The following is a 20,141-nucleotide window of genomic DNA, read 5'->3' on the forward strand; positions in this document are numbered from 1 at the left end:
CCCCTCCAAATTCCCCAGTCTCTCCCAACCATGAGCTTACACTGCAGACAGTCTAGGCTGACTATCTATTCCTGAGTAGTTATTTCACCGTATGCAAATGTCCTCAGCTACCAAAGGGAATGTTTTACTAAATTGGCTGCTTAATGAATAAATAAGTGTGTTGGAGGGGATTTTGGTGCATTCTGTGAGGTGACTCATGTTTTCCGATATTGCTCTGACCTTCCCACTCTTGTGCTATATATCCAAGTGAACCAAAACGTGCCCACCAACCATGTTTCCTATCCATGGCAACTGTTCAAAGGTACAAGTCTAAATTTAGACACAATAGTGGTAAGCCAGTTATGACTTGACAAAACTAGACTGTGAATGGACAAATCTGTGGAAGAGTCTAGATGTTCATGTGTGCCTGCACTGTCCATGAACATTAACAAACTTGGTTTGTAATGTACTTGTTTGTCCATTGTGACATAAATACATCTTTGCTAGATTCATGTAGTAGACCCCGGCTCTATAAATAGGTGTGGGGACCTCTGCCCTGACATAGTGGCACTGGATTGTTTGCTCCATGAAAGATTAGTGACTTCTCCCTTCTCTGCAATGACAGGGGACATCTGTAACTAGGGCACATAACTGCAGATCAAGAGGTCTCAGTTTCAAATCCTCCTCTGGATGTTGCTTTGGAGGTAAGCGACTGCTACAAAAATATATGATTTATTTATTGACGGGTCTCTGGACAGTGTTCTTACTAGGACACTGCTTTTTCTGCACTCCCCCCTGCCTGCCTGTCTGGTTCAAAAGGGTTTATCTGTCTACATGGAGCCCAGGCAGAGATACTGTGTGGCAGGAGTATGAAAGAGCCTGGGGGTCAGAGGTCGGGTTGCTGTTTGATGTACACAGAATGACCTAAGAGTGGATGATCTGCTTTCTGGTTCAGCCGACCAAATGTATGATCATAAAGGATAAGAGTTCATGTGAAGACACAAGATGTGAACTTGATATGGTACCAGATAGATGATGATTCAGGCAGAGAGAGATGATTAAGAGACAAGTAAGCTCACTTGTGGAACCTGATAAACACTATAGCTGGAAAAGCATTTTTGAAAACATACTCTGTCTGGGCTGGTTTGGTGAGAAGTTCTCAGCCTTGAAAAGGAGGAAAAGAAGAAGAGGTTTTGTGTTTCCTGATAGCCTGTGAACAGAAACGATGTTTACTTCCTCAATGCGGTTTCTTGGTGTTGAGAGTTATTGCTGTTCTCTGAAGCAATCTTGTGTTTGTTGTAGAAATCCCCAGGTTGATGTGGATTGCTTGTGATAGCTTGTTTTAAAAGTATATCTAATTGTTCATGATAACTAATCTATTCAATGTTGGAGCTATCGTAATCAATGTTGTAATCAATGTTAGTGCTGCTGTAATAAATATAGTTGTTGCACTGTAATTGAGACGTCATTGTTGCATTGTAATATCATTTTTTATTCTCCGCGTCTGGAATCTGAGAAGTGGTTATTTTGCAATGTTTCCAGTGAATACAGACTATTACTTGACTCTGACCACCGAATACCATAGAACTATGCACCTTCCGCTGTACTTTCTGTATGCAACATTTGCAGGCCAACGTCGCTCTAAATAAAAGCTTATGTTGAATAAATAAAAGGTAAGTTGCTATAGAGCTCATTCACCAAAGTTGCATGTGAAGAGCAGACTCTTTGCATATTTGTCTTAGTTTACAGTGATTACAGTCTCCATGGCCATCCATGTAGGTCTATGTGCAGAAGAATATATTGTAAGTCTTTAGTCTACCTTTGGGCTATTCATCCTAGAGCATGGTATTTACTGTAACGTTTGACGGTGACATTTTGACACTGTGCGGCCTTTTGTTACAATGACACCTGTCAGTTAACACTCAGCATGCATCCTCGTTCATCGTCATTCACATGGCGACAAAATTGAGGACTTTTGTGTGACACGCAAGCCCATCTCAGCTCTGGAAAACTTGATTTGTATCCAAATGTTAGGTTTCGATTTTATAGAAGAGAACAGATATCATAAACAGGGGACGTGGGGGGCATATTTTGGGACGTGAAAAAGAGGTAAATGAGAAAGCTTGAAGAGAACGTTTTTATAATTCTAGACATCTCATATAACTCATACCCTTTCAAGCAGGAAAGACACCAGATACCTCCAGTAATAAAATAATAACAAGATAGAAATGTAGTTAATATTTATCCTCTAATACAAGGAAACAATTCAATGCAAGAAACTCCCAAGAGAGTTTAGAAAAGCAGTGTAACCGAACAGATTGACCCAATTGGCACTAACCCAGGTCAGACAAAACCCAAGTTTGGGCTTTTCCAGATATCACATATCCCTTTGTCTACAACGCTTTGTATTTACCTTACAACAGATGGGGATTCTAACCACTTATCTGCACAAACAAGGACAAGGGAAGGCCCAGAGTTTTATAATGCTAAGAGCCCAGAGTTTTATAATGCTAAGAGCCCAGAGTTTTATAATGCCCAGAGTTCCATAATGCTGAGAGCCAACAGGAAACATTGTGTGATCTTTTTGCAGTTTCATGTGCAATTTAAATGTATAATGTGTGATTCAAGTCAATTTTAAGTAATCTCTGCCTTATTATATGTTAGTTCTTCCTGGGGAAACACAGCAGATATCTATGCATTCTTATCTAGAGCACAGAGCACACTTAGTAGTAGTTCTCAAGCTATAAAAAAACATATCGCACATTTATTTATGGTGTTGTGAAGCACCATTGGTTGGTTCCTGCGTGCATGAGTGTGTTTCTGTGTGTGTGTGTGTGAGTGTGTGTATGTGGGCACCGCTAACAGCAGGTGTGAGCTAAGGTTGAGCAGCACCTGACCACAAAGAGGGTATGTGGAACCATTTCAGAGCTTTGAAATGCCCACAGTCCTGTCTGGGAGACCAGGCAGAAGTAAGGGGGGAGTTTCTGTCAGGCCACACTGTAACCATGGTGTATATATTTTTAGACAGATTGTGCAGGATTGAGTAAAGCCTAATTTTTATATTCTCTCATTTGTGTGTGAAACAAAAAGAGATACACTTGTAAACTAGCTTGTATTGACTCCAATACTGTTCGTTCCTTTAATCTAATCTCTCTACTGTGTCTTTTAAGAAATTTGAGGTTAGCATTTCTTCAAAATATTGTGGTTATTTACATCATAAATTAGATAAGATTCCAACTAATCATAATCTGATATTTAAAGATATTTCCTGCTGTTGCACTTAAGAACACCTAACTATCAAACATGCAAACATGGGCATCTTAGTCCTAAGCAACATCAGAAAGGTATATTTCCCTCTGTGATTAAATTAAAATGAAGCCACTTTGTTTTCAGAAAATAATGCAAAAAATGTAACAAATTCAAGAACAACATTTTAAAAAAACATACAACACAAATAGTAAAACCATTTATAACATAATTGGTAACCCCTATGTAAAACTTTCCAAGAAAGATCCAGCCAACTGAAAAGCTCTCAGTTAAATGTTAAGTGAATGTCGCACAACCTACAAACCTCCAATGTGCTTGGAAAATATTAACCATTAGATTGCTGTGATGTTTCAAAAATACACACGCTCACTGTTTGTGGAGATCCCCCTGCTCCCCAAGAGAAGGTTGGGCCCACGCCTGACAACCAAGGGAACGGGGGTGGGGGTCTTTCCTCTCTACAAGACAGGCCTGCTGTGTAGAGGGCGGTGGTAGAGGTGTTAGAATGGAGGTAGGGGAACAGACCTGAACTGACTGTCTGTTCATTCATTGTGAAATACACGGGGGAGGGGGCTCAGACAGGCGCTTTTCTTTTGGATAGATAGGTACAGTTGGTGGATGGATGGAGAAAGACAGACAGAGAGAGAGACAGAAAGAGAGACAGAGGCGGATGGAGGGAGGAGGGAGGGAGGGAGGGAGGGAGGGAGGGAGGGAGGGAGGGAGGGAGGGAGGGAGGGAGGGAGGGAGGGAAGGAAGGAAGGAAGGAAGGAAGGAAGGAAGGAAGGAAGGAAGGAAGGAAGGAAGGAAGGAAGGAAGGAAGGAAGGAGGGAGGGAGGGAGGGAGGGAGGGAGGGAGGGAGGGAGGGAGGGAGGGAGGGAGGGAGGGAGGGAGGGAGGGAGGGAGGGAGGGAGGGAGGGAGGGATAGACAGATAGACAGATAGACAGATAGACAGATAGACAGATAGACAGATAGACAGATAGGCAGATAGACAGACATATAGACAGATAGACAGATAGACAGATAGACAGATAGATACATTGCTTGCTTTCTTGATTAATGGATTGACACAGATCGGCTTCACATCAAGTCACATACAAAGTCCTTACAAGCTTCAGTATAATCCTAAGGTTTTTAAATTGTTTGTGTATTTCCAAGTATGGGACAACATTGAACATGTTTTGAAAACATGTGTGTGTGTGTGTGTGGTTGAGAGGCCAGAATGTGTCACAGTAAAGGTCTAGTGTTGTAATAGATCATTCCAACCAGCCGTAACATGCCATAGTGTTGACTAAACTGGCAGCGACAATTTTGTGTGTGTGTGTGTGCTTACAGGCACGTGAATGCATGTGTAACCTGTGTGTGTGTGAACGTGTGTGTGAGTGTATACGTGTGTGTATGCATGTGTGTGTGATGTAGGCTAGGATACACTTCATTTTTTGTTAATTGTTTCACATTTAGCCATGACTTCATACTCCTCATTAACAATGATCGAATACAGTCACCAGTCGGCTCTGGAAAAACACTGTCTCTATCACGCAGTATCACTGTTATCACAAAAGTAGCATAATGTTTATTCTACAAACAGATGGAAATGCAGACGTTAATTCTCACATTGTGAAATGTTTCTTTCACTAAAACTCCCCCATTTCACCTTCATTCCTATCCAAAGAGAGAGATAGACCACAGTGAGTCGAGGAGGGAATTATCCTCTAGTCGGGTGGCTGAGCGGTTAGGGAATTGGTCTTGTAATCCAAAGGTTGCTGGTTCGAAATCCCGGCAGTGCCAAATGACGTTGTTTCCTCGGACAAGGCACTTAATGTTATCATCCCACATCTCACATCACCCTCTCTTCTCCCTACTTCTTCATCTCTCTCCCCCTCCCCACCCCCCCTCAGCGGACAGTAAATCTCAGGTGCAGCGGGCCCGTTACGAGGCCTCTAACTGGCAGTACAAGTACGGTTACAAAATCCCGGTGCACATGCTGTGTTAGAGGCTAGCAGACATCTCCCAGGTCTACACACAGAATGCAGAGATGAGGCCGCTAGGCTGCTGTGAGTACAGAGGACCAGGTCTACCCGAACATCTGCTGAATGAACGTGATGTAACTGGATCCCTTACTGTCTTAGAGGTATGATAGTGATAGGTGTGGATGAGGAGAGCTCTCCCCAAGTGTTTAAGTGTGATCCAGCGGGGTACTTCTGTGGCTTCAAGGCCACCGCTACAGGCACCAAACAGACAGAGGCAACCAGCTTCTTGGAGAAAAAAGTGAAATAGAAACAAGACTGGACTTTTGAACAGACTATTCAGGTAGAGTCCCAGGAATACAAATTCCACATAAGAGTGTGTCACTGAAAAGTCATAGCAATGACATTCACAGGCGGGTATTGAGAAATCCCTCTGCTGGAATCACTCACTCACTCTTCCTTCCGCTTCTGTCTCTCTATCTTTCTACTGCTCTCTCAGACGGCTATCACCTGTTTGTCGACTGTCCTGTCCATTGATTTCAAGCCCTCTGAGCTGGAGGTGGGGTTGTCACAACAGAAACCCCCAAGTTCAGGTAAATCATTCACATCAACATATCTATTAAGACCATCTTAAAGAAAGTGTGGCCATATTGACGATTTGAAGGCCAAGACCGATATAAAATTGTCAAACTGTAGATTTGATGAACATTGGATTCATTTTGGATTCATGTAACTATAAAGAGAGATGTATTGTTCAGGTCCCAATGACTTGCAGTGTCGACTGTGAAGTTGTTAAGCTGAGAGGTTGGGTCTCGCAAGAAATACATCTCCACACATTCGCCCCCAACAGACTCTGTACCAGTCTATTTATAATTCCTGGTGGTTTGCTTACTTTGTTAAGTCTTGTTATTGTTTTGTTAATGAAACATGTGCTGTTCTGCATGCAGGATTCTGAGTGAGTCTGAGCTGGACTCTCACCTGGTGTCCCTAGCTGAGAGAGACTAATGCTAAGAACTTTCTCCTCCCTGTCTGAGAGACAATCAGTGAAGAGATACTGATGCTAAAATCTACCTCCTTCCTGTCTGAGAACCTATCAGTAAAGAGAGACTGAGACAGAGACATACCTCCTTCCTGTCTTAGAGCCAATCGGTGAAGAGAACGGGACAAGTAAGCCCCAGAGATGGAATTATGTTACTTTTTGTTTACTGTATATTTACCCTGTTCCATTCAATAAAAATACATTTTTGGAGTAAAATCTGTTCTGCAAGATTGTTCATCCTGATGCACAGAAATTATACAAATGATCACTAAGATGGGTGTAGCTCAGTGCTAGGGCGTTTGACTGCAAATCTAAGATTCAAGTTTCCCTTTTTGCATGTTACTTTGGTTAAAATTGTTATTGCAAAATTCTGACTTTTATTATTTATTATTACTTAGCATGACATCAGTACTTGTACACCACCATGTACTGCAAGATATTATATTATTAGGTCTTATTCATTCAGATGTCTGTTCCCAGGTATGAAAGTGAGCCCTTTACACAACTACCATTGACGTGTGTCTTAAATAAGCTTAGCTTCAGTTGGACTGATTTAGAAGCTGGGAATTTTTTTTGTGGGACTTGATCTGTGCAAAACTCAGCTGTGACTTCCTGTTGCGGTTCAGTGCTCTAGATCACATGATATGGGTACTACCATTAACACGACTACAGTAGTTGTGACCTACTTAACCTTCTCTACTCAAAATTCAAAAACCATTTCCTGTTCCTACAGTATCAGAAATAGATATGTTTATTTCTAAAAGATCCAAGTAGAACCATTAGAGTCTCCTTTAAAACCTTGTATATAACCTTAAATACCTTATATAGATATACATCTGGCCAATTCTGAAGAAAGCTAGTTGTTTTTTTATTTTAGGTCAAAGAAAACATAGATATTCAGATCAGGACAAAATGGTTGTTAACACCCACTGGAAACTAGAAAGCTGACGTTAACACCTTTTAAAGGTGTAAACAGGCTATCTTCTACAGGCTATTTGGGGGGATTTCCTGACTTTAGCATTAATGAAGATAAACGACAAAGTAGTATATATTCGTTTTAGTATTCATGTGTATTTGAATGAAAGCAAAGTATTGTTCCTTTTAACTGTGACCACTAGCAGTATTCCCTTGTTGCTAACTAGTTATATCCTGTCAGCTGAGCTAGCTCCTGGCTGGACATTGCTTCCTTGGCATCGTGACACGGAGGTTGATGACGATCTAAAAAGTTTCAGATTTCCTCTTTTTCAAAAATGGTGTCCCTGAGTACAGTGACCTGGCACTAACTTCCTCTTCACTCGACCCAATCAGTCACATATTCTCAGGAACATCTTAGTGAAATATTACATCAACTATTGCATGTCCTGGAGAGTTTGATAACATGACTCAGTGAACCAGTGACCTCACCCTTACCAGGAAATCCCAGAATGTACAAAGGGTTTTGAGGGGGACTTTCTGAAGCCTGTACGTTACTACTGTGATGGTTTTCCTTACCAGTAAAGTACTGTGAAGCAGTGAGTCTTAAGAGACAGATCACGATCTAACTGTGTCAAAAAGTCCAGGAATCACTTTCTCTCACAAAATGAAAGCAACTAGTCAGAATCCATTGATATTCAAAAACAAATTCAGAATTATTTTCAATAAAAAGATGTTTTATTCACAAATAATATATTTCAATATATATAAAAAATATCTCTCTGGTCTGTCTATTTACAGTATGTTACAGAATATCTTCCATTATATACAGTACATGAACACTGTAGCATTCTCTTCTGAGGTCAGACGCCTGGTGCCTTGGAACATCTTGAACGTGACCGGTCTATCCAGACCAATCGGAATGGCCTCTTCAGTCTGGGCGGCGTGGCCGGCTCTGAGCTGGGCACCCCTGCCTTCTTAGACCGGCCGTTCCTGACCGTATGCCAGACTAGCCAGCAGCAGCGACACACCACCACATTGGTGCAGACGACATCTTTAGTTCTCCCCGAACTTGATGTCATCGTACATCTGCAGAGAACGAGAGACCAAATTGAAAAAACGTACCGTTAGAAATAATAATGTAATAACATTATGTCATAATCCATGTTATCTGGAACATTAACAGTGCAAAATGGACAGGGCGCAAGTCTGTCCAGAGGCAGTGGAGGACAGATTGAGCACATGATGTGTGTGAGGGTGATGGGGCTGAGCTCACCTCATCATCTGACATGAACTCCTCCTCGCTCTCCTCTGATTCGCTTTCGGGCAGTTCCAGGAGGTCCTGAGCTGTCTTCTCGAACAGTTGGTGGCGGATCTCCGTGTTCTGTCGGCCGTATGTCAGGTGGTATGGTGCGAAGCCCCCGTATGTCAGACTGTTGACGTCCGCCCCAAGGGCCAGAAGCCGGTGGACTAGGGAGGGATTCTGGAGGTCCACGGCCAAGTGGAGGGCTGTGCGACCGCTACACTGCTCCTACAAGAAAAAGGAACACAGTCAAGTTAGATCCACTTGTCTTTTTTCAACTTTTCTCATCTCTCCATTGTTAGAAATGTTTGGTTTTATACCAGAGACTCCCATGGGATGACACCTACCTGTGCGTTGATGTCTGAGCCCAACTGAACGAGATTCTCCACCAATGACAGGTAGCCGTTTATGGCAGACAGGTGGAGACAGTTGTGTCCTGTAACAGGAGAAGATTGTAGGTCAGAACACCACAGAATATCAAGATGAGTGAGATACATGGAAGCTAGTTCTAAAAGCTAATAAGCATGGCGTGGGAGGGTTTAAAGATGGCAGAGCAGGCTCACCACTATAGTTGGGCACGGTGAGGATGGAGGTGAGGTGATGGTGGCAGTTCTGGGTGAGGACGCTGAAGCAGGCAAGGGAACCCTTCTTGCAGGCAACGTGAAGGGCTGTGTTCCCGCTATTGTCTGCTAGCCTGGGGTCACAGCCGGCCTTCAGCAGCCTCTCCACCAGGTGAGGCTGCTCAGTCACCACAGCCAGGTGGAGCGCAGTCTGAAGGGAGAAGAAGATGAAGGCCTTTAATGACACATCCTTATCTGATGCATTGTTCATGGCATTAAATGGGGATTAATAGCTGTTTGTAATGTACTTTTTAGTTTAAAGCAAGTTTTAATGATCATAATTAAAGTAATAAAGAAGGCTTGGAAGTGTATACAATTTCACTTAAGTTAATTTTGTTTAACACATGGTCATTCTCGTGGGTTTACCTGTCTCTGGTTGTTCTGTACATTCAGGAATGATTCGTTTTGAGACAGCTTGATCATCTGGAACGCATATTCTGTGGCTTCATGAATAATGGCGAGGTGGAGGAACCTGTGAAAAAGTGGGTGGAAAGCTTTGATTAAAAAAAATTGTTTTAAAATACGCGGAGGAAGTGGCTGAAAAAAAGAACAAAGCTGAGCACTAAAGCGTTGCGCAAGAATGGATTTTTTTTTCTCTGGGTTATTTCCACTAGTTGTGGCTCGACACATAATGCTTTATCAGTTGCTGGCAGAGCGCCAGGGACTTTCCTGAATGCGCACTGTTGAATGTAGCGCCGCCCATGTTAGATTCTGTGCCAAAACCTTTTCGAGTTTTTTGCTTGTTTGTTTACTTGCAAACTTATATTAGGGAATGTGTAGCCGAGGCTAATTCTTCCATCTTTACTTGGTATTAATATTATGACATCTAATAGAAGTGCATTTTAATGCGTATGCACAAGGCGGTCTTAAAACAAGAATCCTTCAATTTTTTGCAAAGACATAGTTATTTATTACTAATAGCATTAGCCTACTTGAAGTTGCAATATAAAACATGTACTTACGTGTCTCCGTCATCGGTCACTACTTTTTTCCAGGGTTCAGAACCGCACTCCTTTGGCATGGTTTCTATAGCGACCACTCTTAAGTCCTCCAACTCTTTCGCAAGGTTATTATATTCCTCCTCTTTTAACGATTCCAACCCGCTATCAAAGCGATCTTCATGGCAAGGTAACACTTTACCATGTTTAAGATCCATTTCATCAAAGTAATCCATTTCGCTGTGACTCGACTCTCTATAGACATCCATAGCAAATATGGCTGATACTGAAGTAGACTGTTCTGTGGCTAACTTTGAATAGAGTATGAGTGGATCGAGGGAGGTGCCTTTTATTTAAGGCTTGGGGAGGAGGCTGCTTAGGGGATTTCCACGTTGAGTTATCTAGGGAAACTCATAGACTGGGGTTTTTAATGGAGAAAACTCCCCCTAAATAGATCCGTAGAGTAAGAATGAAAACCTGTAGTTTCCTATTAGCCAACATTAATTAATGAGATGTGAACAATAGCCTAGAATTCGTTACAGCTGCTTTTAGACGACTGAGTGGAATATCCTGTCATGGGTAGAGCTAACCCAGGTACACTTTACTTGAAGTTGTGCCACATTAACTGAGGTTAGGTAGCTGACTTAGAACAAAGATTGTAAAAACTAAATTTCAAATTTCTATTTCCAAATGTGACGCGCTGAGAACATGTGTGCAGATGAACAGATGTATGAGATATCCGCAACCATGGTAAATAAATGGAAGTTGCAACGAGTTCTTCTGGATATGCTCATTTGCATGGTGTGCATACTTCATTGCATCTTATCTGAGCCCAAGCGAAAAATGTAAGCCTACGTAAAGTATACATATGCATTGTAAGTTGTGCATAAAAAATCATTAAGCACAATTTTAATTGTGTGAAGTACAGTATTAACAAAGAAATGAGATTGGCCTCATGCTTGTTGAAGCCAATGTTGCATTTATCTCTGTGTTAAAATTGTTTACATAACTAGTTTTGCTCCTTTTATTTTCACCGTATTTTTTCCCCTTTTCTGAAAGGAGGAAACCTTAAAGTTTGCTTAATGGAAACTTGCAAAAGAAACATATTGTGACACTATGTCTCATTGAGATGCATTTGGAATAACCCTACAAATGTAGTAGCACAAATGTCAAACGTCCACAGAATTATGATTTCCCCACAACATACTGTAGTCTCCCAAAACTTGGGAGACAGCCTCAGGTAACCTTTGGGAAATTGTTGAATTTTTACCCACGCCACCCCACTTGAAGGATGTGAATCTTTGTGGATGTTGAGCAGGGGAAATCCTTTGTATTGTAGAGGTTTTAAGTGTAAGAGTATCTACACAGGCGCCCTGCTCTTGACATACAAACTAAAAAGCCCAGGGTTTCCTCTGTTTGCCCACTGATACGCCCATATCTAACAACATAGCAACCGTCTCCAAGATCATCAATCCCACCTCTTATAGGCTGATACTCAAAGATGGCCTTCGGTGTATAGACGCACACACCCTCCCCTTAGGAGCAGTCTCAGCATGGTGCGAGTGTGCGTCATACTCTGCTGAATGTCATGAAGAGAACATTCAGCCCTGCGAGTCTCCTGTCCCTGGTGGATTCCTTACATTCTTCTCTCTGTGATAGTAAGGACAGAAGCTGTACACATTGTGTACTGTGTCATGTACCGACTTTTTGGGGATTGTGCTTGTTGTGTCTGTGTATGGTCAGACGTTTTACACAGCACATTAAATGGAACTTCCAGTTCTGTGTTCTGATTGTTCCCCACTTGTCTTTTGTTTACATGGGGTTGTCATGCACACTGGCTACTCAACATTGCCCCCTACATGACTAATGGTACCTGGCTACCTGGTAAAAATAGATTTGGCCTGATCCAGAAGCCTTTCCTGACTGACCTCTGTTCTCTATGTAGAGCAAGCTGCAGACTTACACATATAGTATTTATAGAGCTCTTACACAGATGGGTATAGTTCAGTTGTAGAGCATATGACTGTAAATCAAGGGAACAGCTAGAAATCTCCCCTCTGCATGTCTCTTTTCATTTTCAATTATCATTACTGACTGTGTAGTCAGTTTATGGCATTATTGTCACATTATGTACATCGCTCATTGACTGTAATTACCTGGGTCATGTATGGTCAGTTTCGGACAGTGGTTTGGACCAATCAGCGTCCTCTGAGGAACTACTGGCAGTTACAAGTTAGACAGTGATAGATTGTTCATCCAATCACCTACCAATTATAATTTTTTGTGCTTGCCCTTTTTCACAGTTTCAAAGGACGACATTCCAGAGAGTTACAAGCCATCTGGCAAGTCAGGTTAATATAAACCTCCATTTCACAGTTATTTCCCCCACTTTTAGATATGTTAGTGTGTGGTGGAAGTGATGTGAAAAAGGGTTTTTCATTGAGAAAGGTTGTCACATGGTCCTGACATCGCCTTGAAGGAGGTGAGTCAAAAGTTGCCACTGTAACAAAGGGACTTTACCCTTACAATGGTATTCAAAATGTGCCCCTGGAATATGTAATGTGAAGTATCTTTACGTTCTCTTTCTCGTCCTGAATTACCAATGAATGACTGGTTTCCGTCTGAGGTTAGGAGGTGTTAACGACGTTTATTGATTGATTGACACAAAAAAAGTTTTGCATATTTTTGCCTAGGCCACTCCCTTGACATTGTGAAGCGTTCTGGAAAATGCATTTGATTGTCGTAGTTCAATTTGCAGTTTCCTTTCATTGAACACAGATTATTGCAGATTTATGAAGTATAATCTGTGTACGAGCGTGAGCAAAGGTAGTAAAATGTATGGTGAACAAAAGGAATGAGAAAAAAAAGGTGCATTGGTAACACAGCTACGTCAGGCACCAGGTTTCATCTTTTGAAAGGTAAAATGAGAAAACCCCTGGGCAAATGGACTTCAGAAGCAAATTAATTGAAACCATGAACTAAGATCAGCCCTCTGAGAGTGTGCCTCCCCTGTTGCTTGCAGGGTTTCAGACTGAATGTGTGAGTTCAGGTTTTCGGGGAAGTGTGGGTGTGTTTCGGAGTAGGGGTTATACCCATCTATTCGGCAAGTATTCCCATGGTGATGGGGGCATGTGCTGTTACCCCATCAAACAAACTGACCGCCCGAAGCCCTGGTGCCACTAGGACTGAACTAGGACTGGACTGGGGTTAAAACATCACTTCCATGTCAATACTGGTTAGACAGTCCCATGTTACTGTGTGTGTGTGTATGTGTGTGTGTGGGTGTGTCATAGACAGTTGGCCCGATATAGTGTGTGCTCGTGCATGCGATGCATTTTTTTTTTTTAAGTTATGATTGCTAATTGTTCACAACTCTTACAGTTGTGAAGTCCTGTTTTTTTTATCCTTAAAATAAAAAAATTAAAAAACTCTGACAGCAGCATTCTTTTGACTAATGGGACTTTTATTCATTAACTTTTTAACTCGTGGATTTACATTATCGTATTTTTTGGTCCCAAATGTTTTATAACTTTGTGTAAATAATTTAAAAAAAAAGAACTACCTACCTAATTTTTGGAAAATAATCTTATTCTAAATAATCTTCAAATCAAACACCTATCAATACTGACTATTAAACCTTATACCACTGCTGGATTTACCGCTCCATGAGACCCTCTGCTGTTCGCTGATACACAATCAAAATCCCAGTGGCGGTTCTGGCACATTGTGCGCCCAGGGCGAGTTGGGCCAATTATTTATGTAGACCAACACTGTAAGAGTAGGATGTTCTAGATTTAAATAAGCTCTCCACTGAAAGAGCCCCACTGCGGTAAACATTAGGTTCTGTTCTGCAGTAGCCTACAGCGTGAACAACAGTAAGCAGTTAGAACCAACCTCAACCCAAATTCATCGTCAACGTTTTATCATCAACGTCCAGAAATATGCTTTTGTGCTCCATTAATCCAATTTAATTCCCATGCATACTTTATATGCATTCTAATGAGTATATCCCACTATTAATCATTTCTGAGCTAAAGTTATTTTTGGAGGGTGGCCCAGTAAATAATTGGACAGATTTAAAGAGTTTAATACCAGAGTGACATACCTGCTCCTACCAGTCCCATAGGAACAATCAGACGTTAAACGGGACTGCATTGCTCTCTTCTGGTTCGAAAAAGAATTACAGGAAAAATAATTGCCATAATTCTTTATTTTTGTATAATCTAGCAGCATGAATAAAAGAAAAAAAACACAAACATATAATAAAGGCATTTAAAATTTAAAATTAAACGATGTTTAAATTATGATCTAAAATGTGTGCATTAACGCAGCGGTGAAAAAAATAAAAAAGACTACAATTCCCTGCAGCGAAGTGCCCGTTCTTCAACCGTTGTCGATTGGTGGATGGAATTGGCCATGTTTTCTGTTTTAGTTGTGTAGTTAGCTAACTACCAGCTAGCTAACCACGGTAAGATGTTCTATATGAGTTGAACACAAGCTGCGCCAGTTATAAAAAAAAACAAGTACATTGTCCTTATCCGTAGTCTCGTACTAGCTAGATTTTGTGCAGCATAATGCCAGTGCATTCTAGAGAAAAGAAGGAAAGCAACCATGAGGAAATGGAGGTCGATTACCCTGAGCAAGACGCCAGCAGCACCGACGAAGATGACACAGTCAGTTCGTCTGTGTCTGAAGATGGAGATAGCTCTGGTAGGGAAGTTTTGTAAATTGCAACCTGTAAACTTGACAACCTTATTGAACTCCTAATGCATTGCCAAACGTTTACGGTTATTGTTGTGTGTTCAGAGATGGATGACGAAGATTGCGAAAGGAGGCGAATGGAATGTCTGGATGAGATGACCACCCTGGAGAAACAGTTCACTGACTTGAAAGAGCAGTAAGATATAACTAAATAGCCAGCAAATGTGCATGATTGTCTTACACTGCAGTATCTGGCTGTCTGGTATGTACATACGTTTTCAAAATATACCTTGTGTGTGTGTGTCACCCGCGTGGCGTGCATGTATATTTGTGTGTGGGCGTGTATATGTCCAGGCTGTACAAGGAAAGACTGAACCAGGTCGACTTAAAGCTACAGGAGGTCATTTCTGGTTGTGCTCAGGAGTATCTGGACCCTCTGGCCAACCTACAAGAAAACATGCAGATCAGGACTAAAGTAGCAGGTCAGTAGACTATATTCAAGAGACTTTAATGACACTAGATGATATGAGGGTGAAATAGATGCCTTACCTGGAGGAATGCCGTTTTCTCTTTAGGAATTTACCGTGAACTGTGTTTGGAGTCGGTGAAGAACAAGTACGACTGCGAGATCCAGGCTGCCTGCCAGCACTGGGAGGTGAGGGGTCAAACGTGTCAAAGTGCTGATGAATCACCATACAGGAGATGCTGTGCATTGTGAGCATGTGTTGAGAAGGCATTTGTTAAGGCTCAACGGTAGACACGGTTGTCTGTGGGGGGTGTGCATTTTCTCAGTGTAGTGCTTGGTCAGTAAAAGAGCCCATGTCAGACGATGCTGTTTTTATCAGGTGCGTTTATCCTCCCTGACAACCGTGTGCATCCCGACAACTATCGTCATAGCAGCATCAACAGATCAGGAAGAATAATGCATAATAAATTAAAAGAACACGCAGTGTACAAATATCCACCTGATGTCAAAGGTGACAAAGAATGGCGATGACCCTCACAGAGCCTTCAGAGATTCCGTACGCCATTGACGGACTGTGATGTTAGCACTTGGAGCGTGACATGTGGATCTGTTACCTGTGTTTCCAGAGTGAGAAGCTACTTCTGTTTGACACCGTTCAAAGTGAACTGGAGGAGAAGATCCGACGTCTGGAGGAAGATAGACACAGTATTGACATAACCTCAGGTACGGGATCGATCACGTTGACGCACGTACACAGTCACGCTACAAGTGGGGGATGAACACATGGCAGAAGCACACAGTGTATTATGGATGTCAGAGGTAGTTATGAGTGGGAGATTTCCACTGCAGTTTTTTCAAGAAAAGCATGTGACTACGTACGCCCAGTCTGATTGGTGCTTTTGTGTTACAGAATTGTGGAATGACGGGTTGCACTCCAAGAAGAATAAAAAGAAGGATCCTTTCTGTCCTGTCAAGAAGAACAAGCCTGTGGTCGTCTCAGATATCTTTTCATTTCCACACCTTGCGTTTCCTCTGAAGTTTAAGTTGCTATCCACCCCACTTAGAAACTGTCAGTGTTGATGGTAGTTTCAAGTGTGCACAGTATGCCTTCCTTAACCTCTCTGTACGTCCATATATTGTTTACATGCTACAAGACCTGGATATACTTGAGGACTGGACCGCCATAAGAAAGGTATTTGTCAGATAACCACGACAATGGTATTTTGTGTCTGGTTTAGTTGTTGTATTTGACCTCTGACCTTTTGAGCTGGTAGGTGGTTGACCTTTGAGCTGGTAGGTGGTTGACCTTTGAGCTGGTAGGTGGTTGGACTTTGACTTCTGAACTGGTTGGTTGTGTGTGTCTCAGGCAATGGCATCACTGGGGCCCCACAGAGTCAAGGTGGATGGTAGGAGACCCTCTGAAATACATACATACATTTTAGTTTCGTCAGCTGCTTAAATAAGTAAATACTTTGAATATGTCCTATCTGGGAGGTGCGTGATCTTTCTTATTGTAGCCCCTGACACTGTTCTCTCTGTCTCCCTTTCTCTCTTGTCTGCTTCCCCATCTTTCTTTATCTCTGCTCCTTCCCTATTCCTTCTCTTGCCCGTCCTCCCTCCCTCCCCCCGTCCCTCTCCCACCCTCCCTCTCTGTATCCGTCCAGTGCCCACCAAGCCAGAGCGACCCCACCATGTGGCACGGTCTGAGGATGGGAGGCTGTTCTACGACAGCCAGTGGTTCAGCAGAGGACAGGTCATCTGCATCCACAGGAAGGACGGATACCCCACCAGGTGTGTGTGGGAGCAGTTTTAGATATCTTTGTGTGTGTGTGGGCAGGGTGTGGAAACATATTTTTGTATCTGGGAGAATGTATTTGTTGGTGCATGCTAGTGTGTTCACATAGGTATTTCTGTCTGCAATTTGTCATTTTCCTCCACTGCTCCTCAGTGCCATCATCACCACGATCAACCAGGAAGAGGTGTGGTTCAAACGGCTGGATGGCACCAAGTCCAAGCTCTACATCTCCCAGCTGCAGAAAGGCAAATACACCGTGAAGCACTCCTAAAGTCCCCCAGGTCACCCTGCCCTCACTCGGCCCTCTGGGGGGGCTCTCCGGGCTCTCTGACACCCAACGAGGCAGATCCCTTCCTCCCGCTCCCCTTACTGTTAGGGAAACCTCCTATAGTCTCCTTTTTAAAATGTGTATCTACTGTATGTTGATGTTCCTCAATGCCACCAAGTGTCATTCTGTGAACTGGAGATCCCATGCTGCTAAAAAAGGGAGGGTGGCTGTGAACTGACCTGCGCCATGATCGCTGGGCGCTGTGTGCCTTTCTAACAAGATGGTGCCTAACTCCTGAATATAGTCCTGTAGACGTGGTGAAGCCTTCCTGGCATTAGGGGAGGGGCATCGCTGACAGGATGATATTTACTGAATAGGTTGATAGATGGAATCTGCTCTATGGCTTAGTGTAAGCTATAGGCGAAACGGGTATGTTAAATTTAGGTCAACGAGTGCAATAGGAGAATTAAAGTCTCCTTATCAACTATTTTATTCTACAAAGGTCAACCCTCTTCCATGGAGGTGACCTGACTATAGAGGAGTTTACTTCACTGTGAGCTTGATATACTTCTACTGTTGGCCTGCTGTTGTTGCCATGCATGTGTGTCATCTGCCCTTCATCTTCTCACAATGACCCCCGTGTAAACACTACGCTTACAAAAGCTCAATGTACTCATAGCTGGCTGTACACATAGATCCCTTCCACCTTCTCTCCGTCCCTCCCTCTTCCCCATACTCCCCTCCATTCCCTCTCCCTCCCTCCCTCTTCTCCTTCCTCCCCCTCCCCCTTTCTCTCTGACATAGGCCTAAGTGGTTGTCCAGGTGTCCCAAATAGACACTAGTTATCATGTGTCCTCATCAGTATAATGAGTTCAGTTTTGTACAGTGAGTTTGAGTGTTATCTTCTAATGTTGCGATCAGAGTGATGACTCTGGTTGGAAAGGTGACCGGTCCATGCTGTCCCAGTTGTGGGCACATTTGATTGTGTGTGTGTGTACAAATGATAGGTTTGAAGAGACAGATTTATCTCTACCTGTATAAAAAAACTGCCAACAGTATTGTACTCAGAAGTGATGTAAGATCATTATGTAATTGATATTTAAGTTTAGGCTGTGTAAAGATTTATTTTGCAATACCATCAATATGTTACAAAAGTAGGTTTTTAATGTTTTAAGAAGAACATAGACTCACTACCTTGCATCATCCAAAACCTAAATCCTATTTTCAGATTGTGCTAAATGTTAAAGACAAATGCAGCTTGTATGACATTATTGTGCCAATGCATGTACAGCAAATAAATTATTTCATTTTGTATTGGAAGATTCACTTGTGAAAGTACACATGGGAATGAAGGACCTTGATGAGACTGCTAGTTCTGGCTTTCCCTAACTCCTCCATCTCAAGAGGAGGGGGGCCCTTCATGACCCGCTCTGGCTGTCCCTAACTCCTCCATCTCAAGAGGAGGGGGGCCCTTCATGACCCGCTCTGGCTGTCCCTAACTCCTCCATCTCAAGAGGAGGGGGGCCCTTCATGACCCGCTCTGGCTGTCCCTAACTCCTCCATCTCAAGAGGAGGGGGGCCCTTCATGACCCGCTCTGGCTGTCCCTAACTCCTCCATCTCAAGAGGAGGGGGGCCCTTCATGACCCGCTCTGGCTGTCCCTAACTCCTCCATCTCAAGAGGAGGGGGGCCCTTCATGACCCGCTCTGGCTGTCCCTAACTCCTCCATCTCAAGAGGAGGGGGGCCCTTCATGACCCGCTCTGGCTGTCCCTAACTCCTCCATCTCAAGAGGAGGGGGGCCCTTCATGACCCGCTCTGGCTGTCCCTAACTCCTCCATCTCAAGAGGAGGGGGGCCCTTCATGACCCGCTCTGGCTGTCCCTAACTCCTCCATCTCAAGAGGAGGGGGGCCCTTCATGACCCGCTCTGGCTGTCCCTAACTCCTCCATCTCAAGAGGAGGGGGGCCCTCCATGACCCGCTCCTCCAAAGGAGGTTCCCTGGGAGGTTTTCGTTGTCTGGAGGGTTTAATTGCAGTTCTATGGGCATGTGTAAAGACTGATGTGACAGCCTGTAAAAAGGTCTATCAACTAGTGACTAACACAATGCAAGCCGTGAATAATCAGCCAATGTCTGCTGACTGAGTGAGGACTGAATCTGCTGGTCTTGGCAGTGTCAGCTAGACGGATATATCCTCAGCACAGGTCAAACCACATCTCAGTATGCTTCCAGAACAATCTGAATATAACGTTTCAGCACCTGTAATGATCATGATGTCTCCCCTCCCAGCTGCCTGACTCCAGAAGGTTCCACGGTTAAGCCAGACCTGTCTGATGAGGCTCAAACAAAAGTCACCTCTGAGGTTCACCCAGGCCTGCTGGATCCCTCTGGATGAGGAGGGGCTTGTTTAGAAAGTGCTGAGTATTGCCCTTTGATGATGGCCCAGAGTCTGCTGAGCTAGTCAACTCTTCAGCCGTAGTTTCTGCCAGTGGGGCACTCAGTAGATTAACACATATTTGAGATCGATTCAGGATATGGTCAAATGATCCTCCTATTTCAACCCCTCCATGAATCATAAAACCGTTTCTTCTCAGGAACCATGCATACAATTCTGGTACTTTTTTTTGTATTTGCTCAGATCTAGAATTGGTTTCATAATACTCATGTCAACCATAGATTGAAATAAAAGCATCTGTCAGTGAAGACAACCACTTCTATCATGCAGTACGAAGTGGACTCGTTTCACCCTGGTGTAGTTCAGCATGCAGTACCCCCCTTCTGCCAGCGTGTGTCAGTAGACCTCCATCTTGTTGGAGCCGGCTGCACTAGATGACAGAAGGAGGGAGGAGGTTCCTGTATCTGGGGCACCCTGCTGAAGTAAGCCTCCCAGCTGA

At 43.2% G+C, this 20,141-nt stretch overlaps 2 protein-coding genes and 1 pseudogene across 2 annotated transcripts; 2 read left to right on the forward strand and 1 right to left on the reverse strand.

Annotated features, from left to right (window-relative positions):
* The first annotated feature begins 4,667 nt into the window (after window positions 1–4,667).
* Window positions 4,668–6,344, forward strand: LOC124468890 (annotated as a pseudogene).
* Window positions 6,345–7,883: 1,539 nt separating this feature from the next.
* Window positions 7,884–10,360, reverse strand: nfkbiaa (nuclear factor of kappa light polypeptide gene enhancer in B-cells inhibitor, alpha a). Its single transcript, XM_047022259.1, has 6 exons — window positions 10,045–10,360; window positions 9,449–9,554; window positions 9,026–9,233; window positions 8,810–8,898; window positions 8,436–8,690; window positions 7,884–8,248 (listed from the first exon to the last, which is right to left on the reverse strand). The coding sequence occupies exons 1-6, from the start codon at window positions 10,287–10,289 to the stop codon at window positions 8,216–8,218; spliced, it is 936 nt and encodes a 311-aa protein (XP_046878215.1). The 5' UTR covers window positions 10,290–10,360; the 3' UTR covers window positions 7,884–8,215.
* A 4,049-nt stretch (window positions 10,361–14,409) lies between these two features.
* On the forward strand, window positions 14,410–18,570 carry LOC124469147 (breast cancer metastasis-suppressor 1-like protein-A). The gene is made up of 10 exons (XM_047022250.1): window positions 14,410–14,730; window positions 14,827–14,917; window positions 15,076–15,203; window positions 15,297–15,376; window positions 15,814–15,910; window positions 16,098–16,187; window positions 16,315–16,379; window positions 16,554–16,593; window positions 16,852–16,978; window positions 17,136–18,570. Exons 1-10 carry the CDS (start codon window positions 14,595–14,597, stop codon window positions 17,251–17,253), a joined length of 972 nt encoding a protein of 323 aa, XP_046878206.1. The 5' UTR covers window positions 14,410–14,594; the 3' UTR covers window positions 17,254–18,570.
* Window positions 18,571–20,141: the final 1,571 nt, after the last annotated feature.

Source organism: Hypomesus transpacificus, chromosome 6 (genome assembly GCF_021917145.1).
Source record: "Hypomesus transpacificus isolate Combined female chromosome 6, fHypTra1, whole genome shotgun sequence".
NCBI classification, from domain to species: Eukaryota; Metazoa; Chordata; class Actinopteri; order Osmeriformes; family Osmeridae; genus Hypomesus; species Hypomesus transpacificus.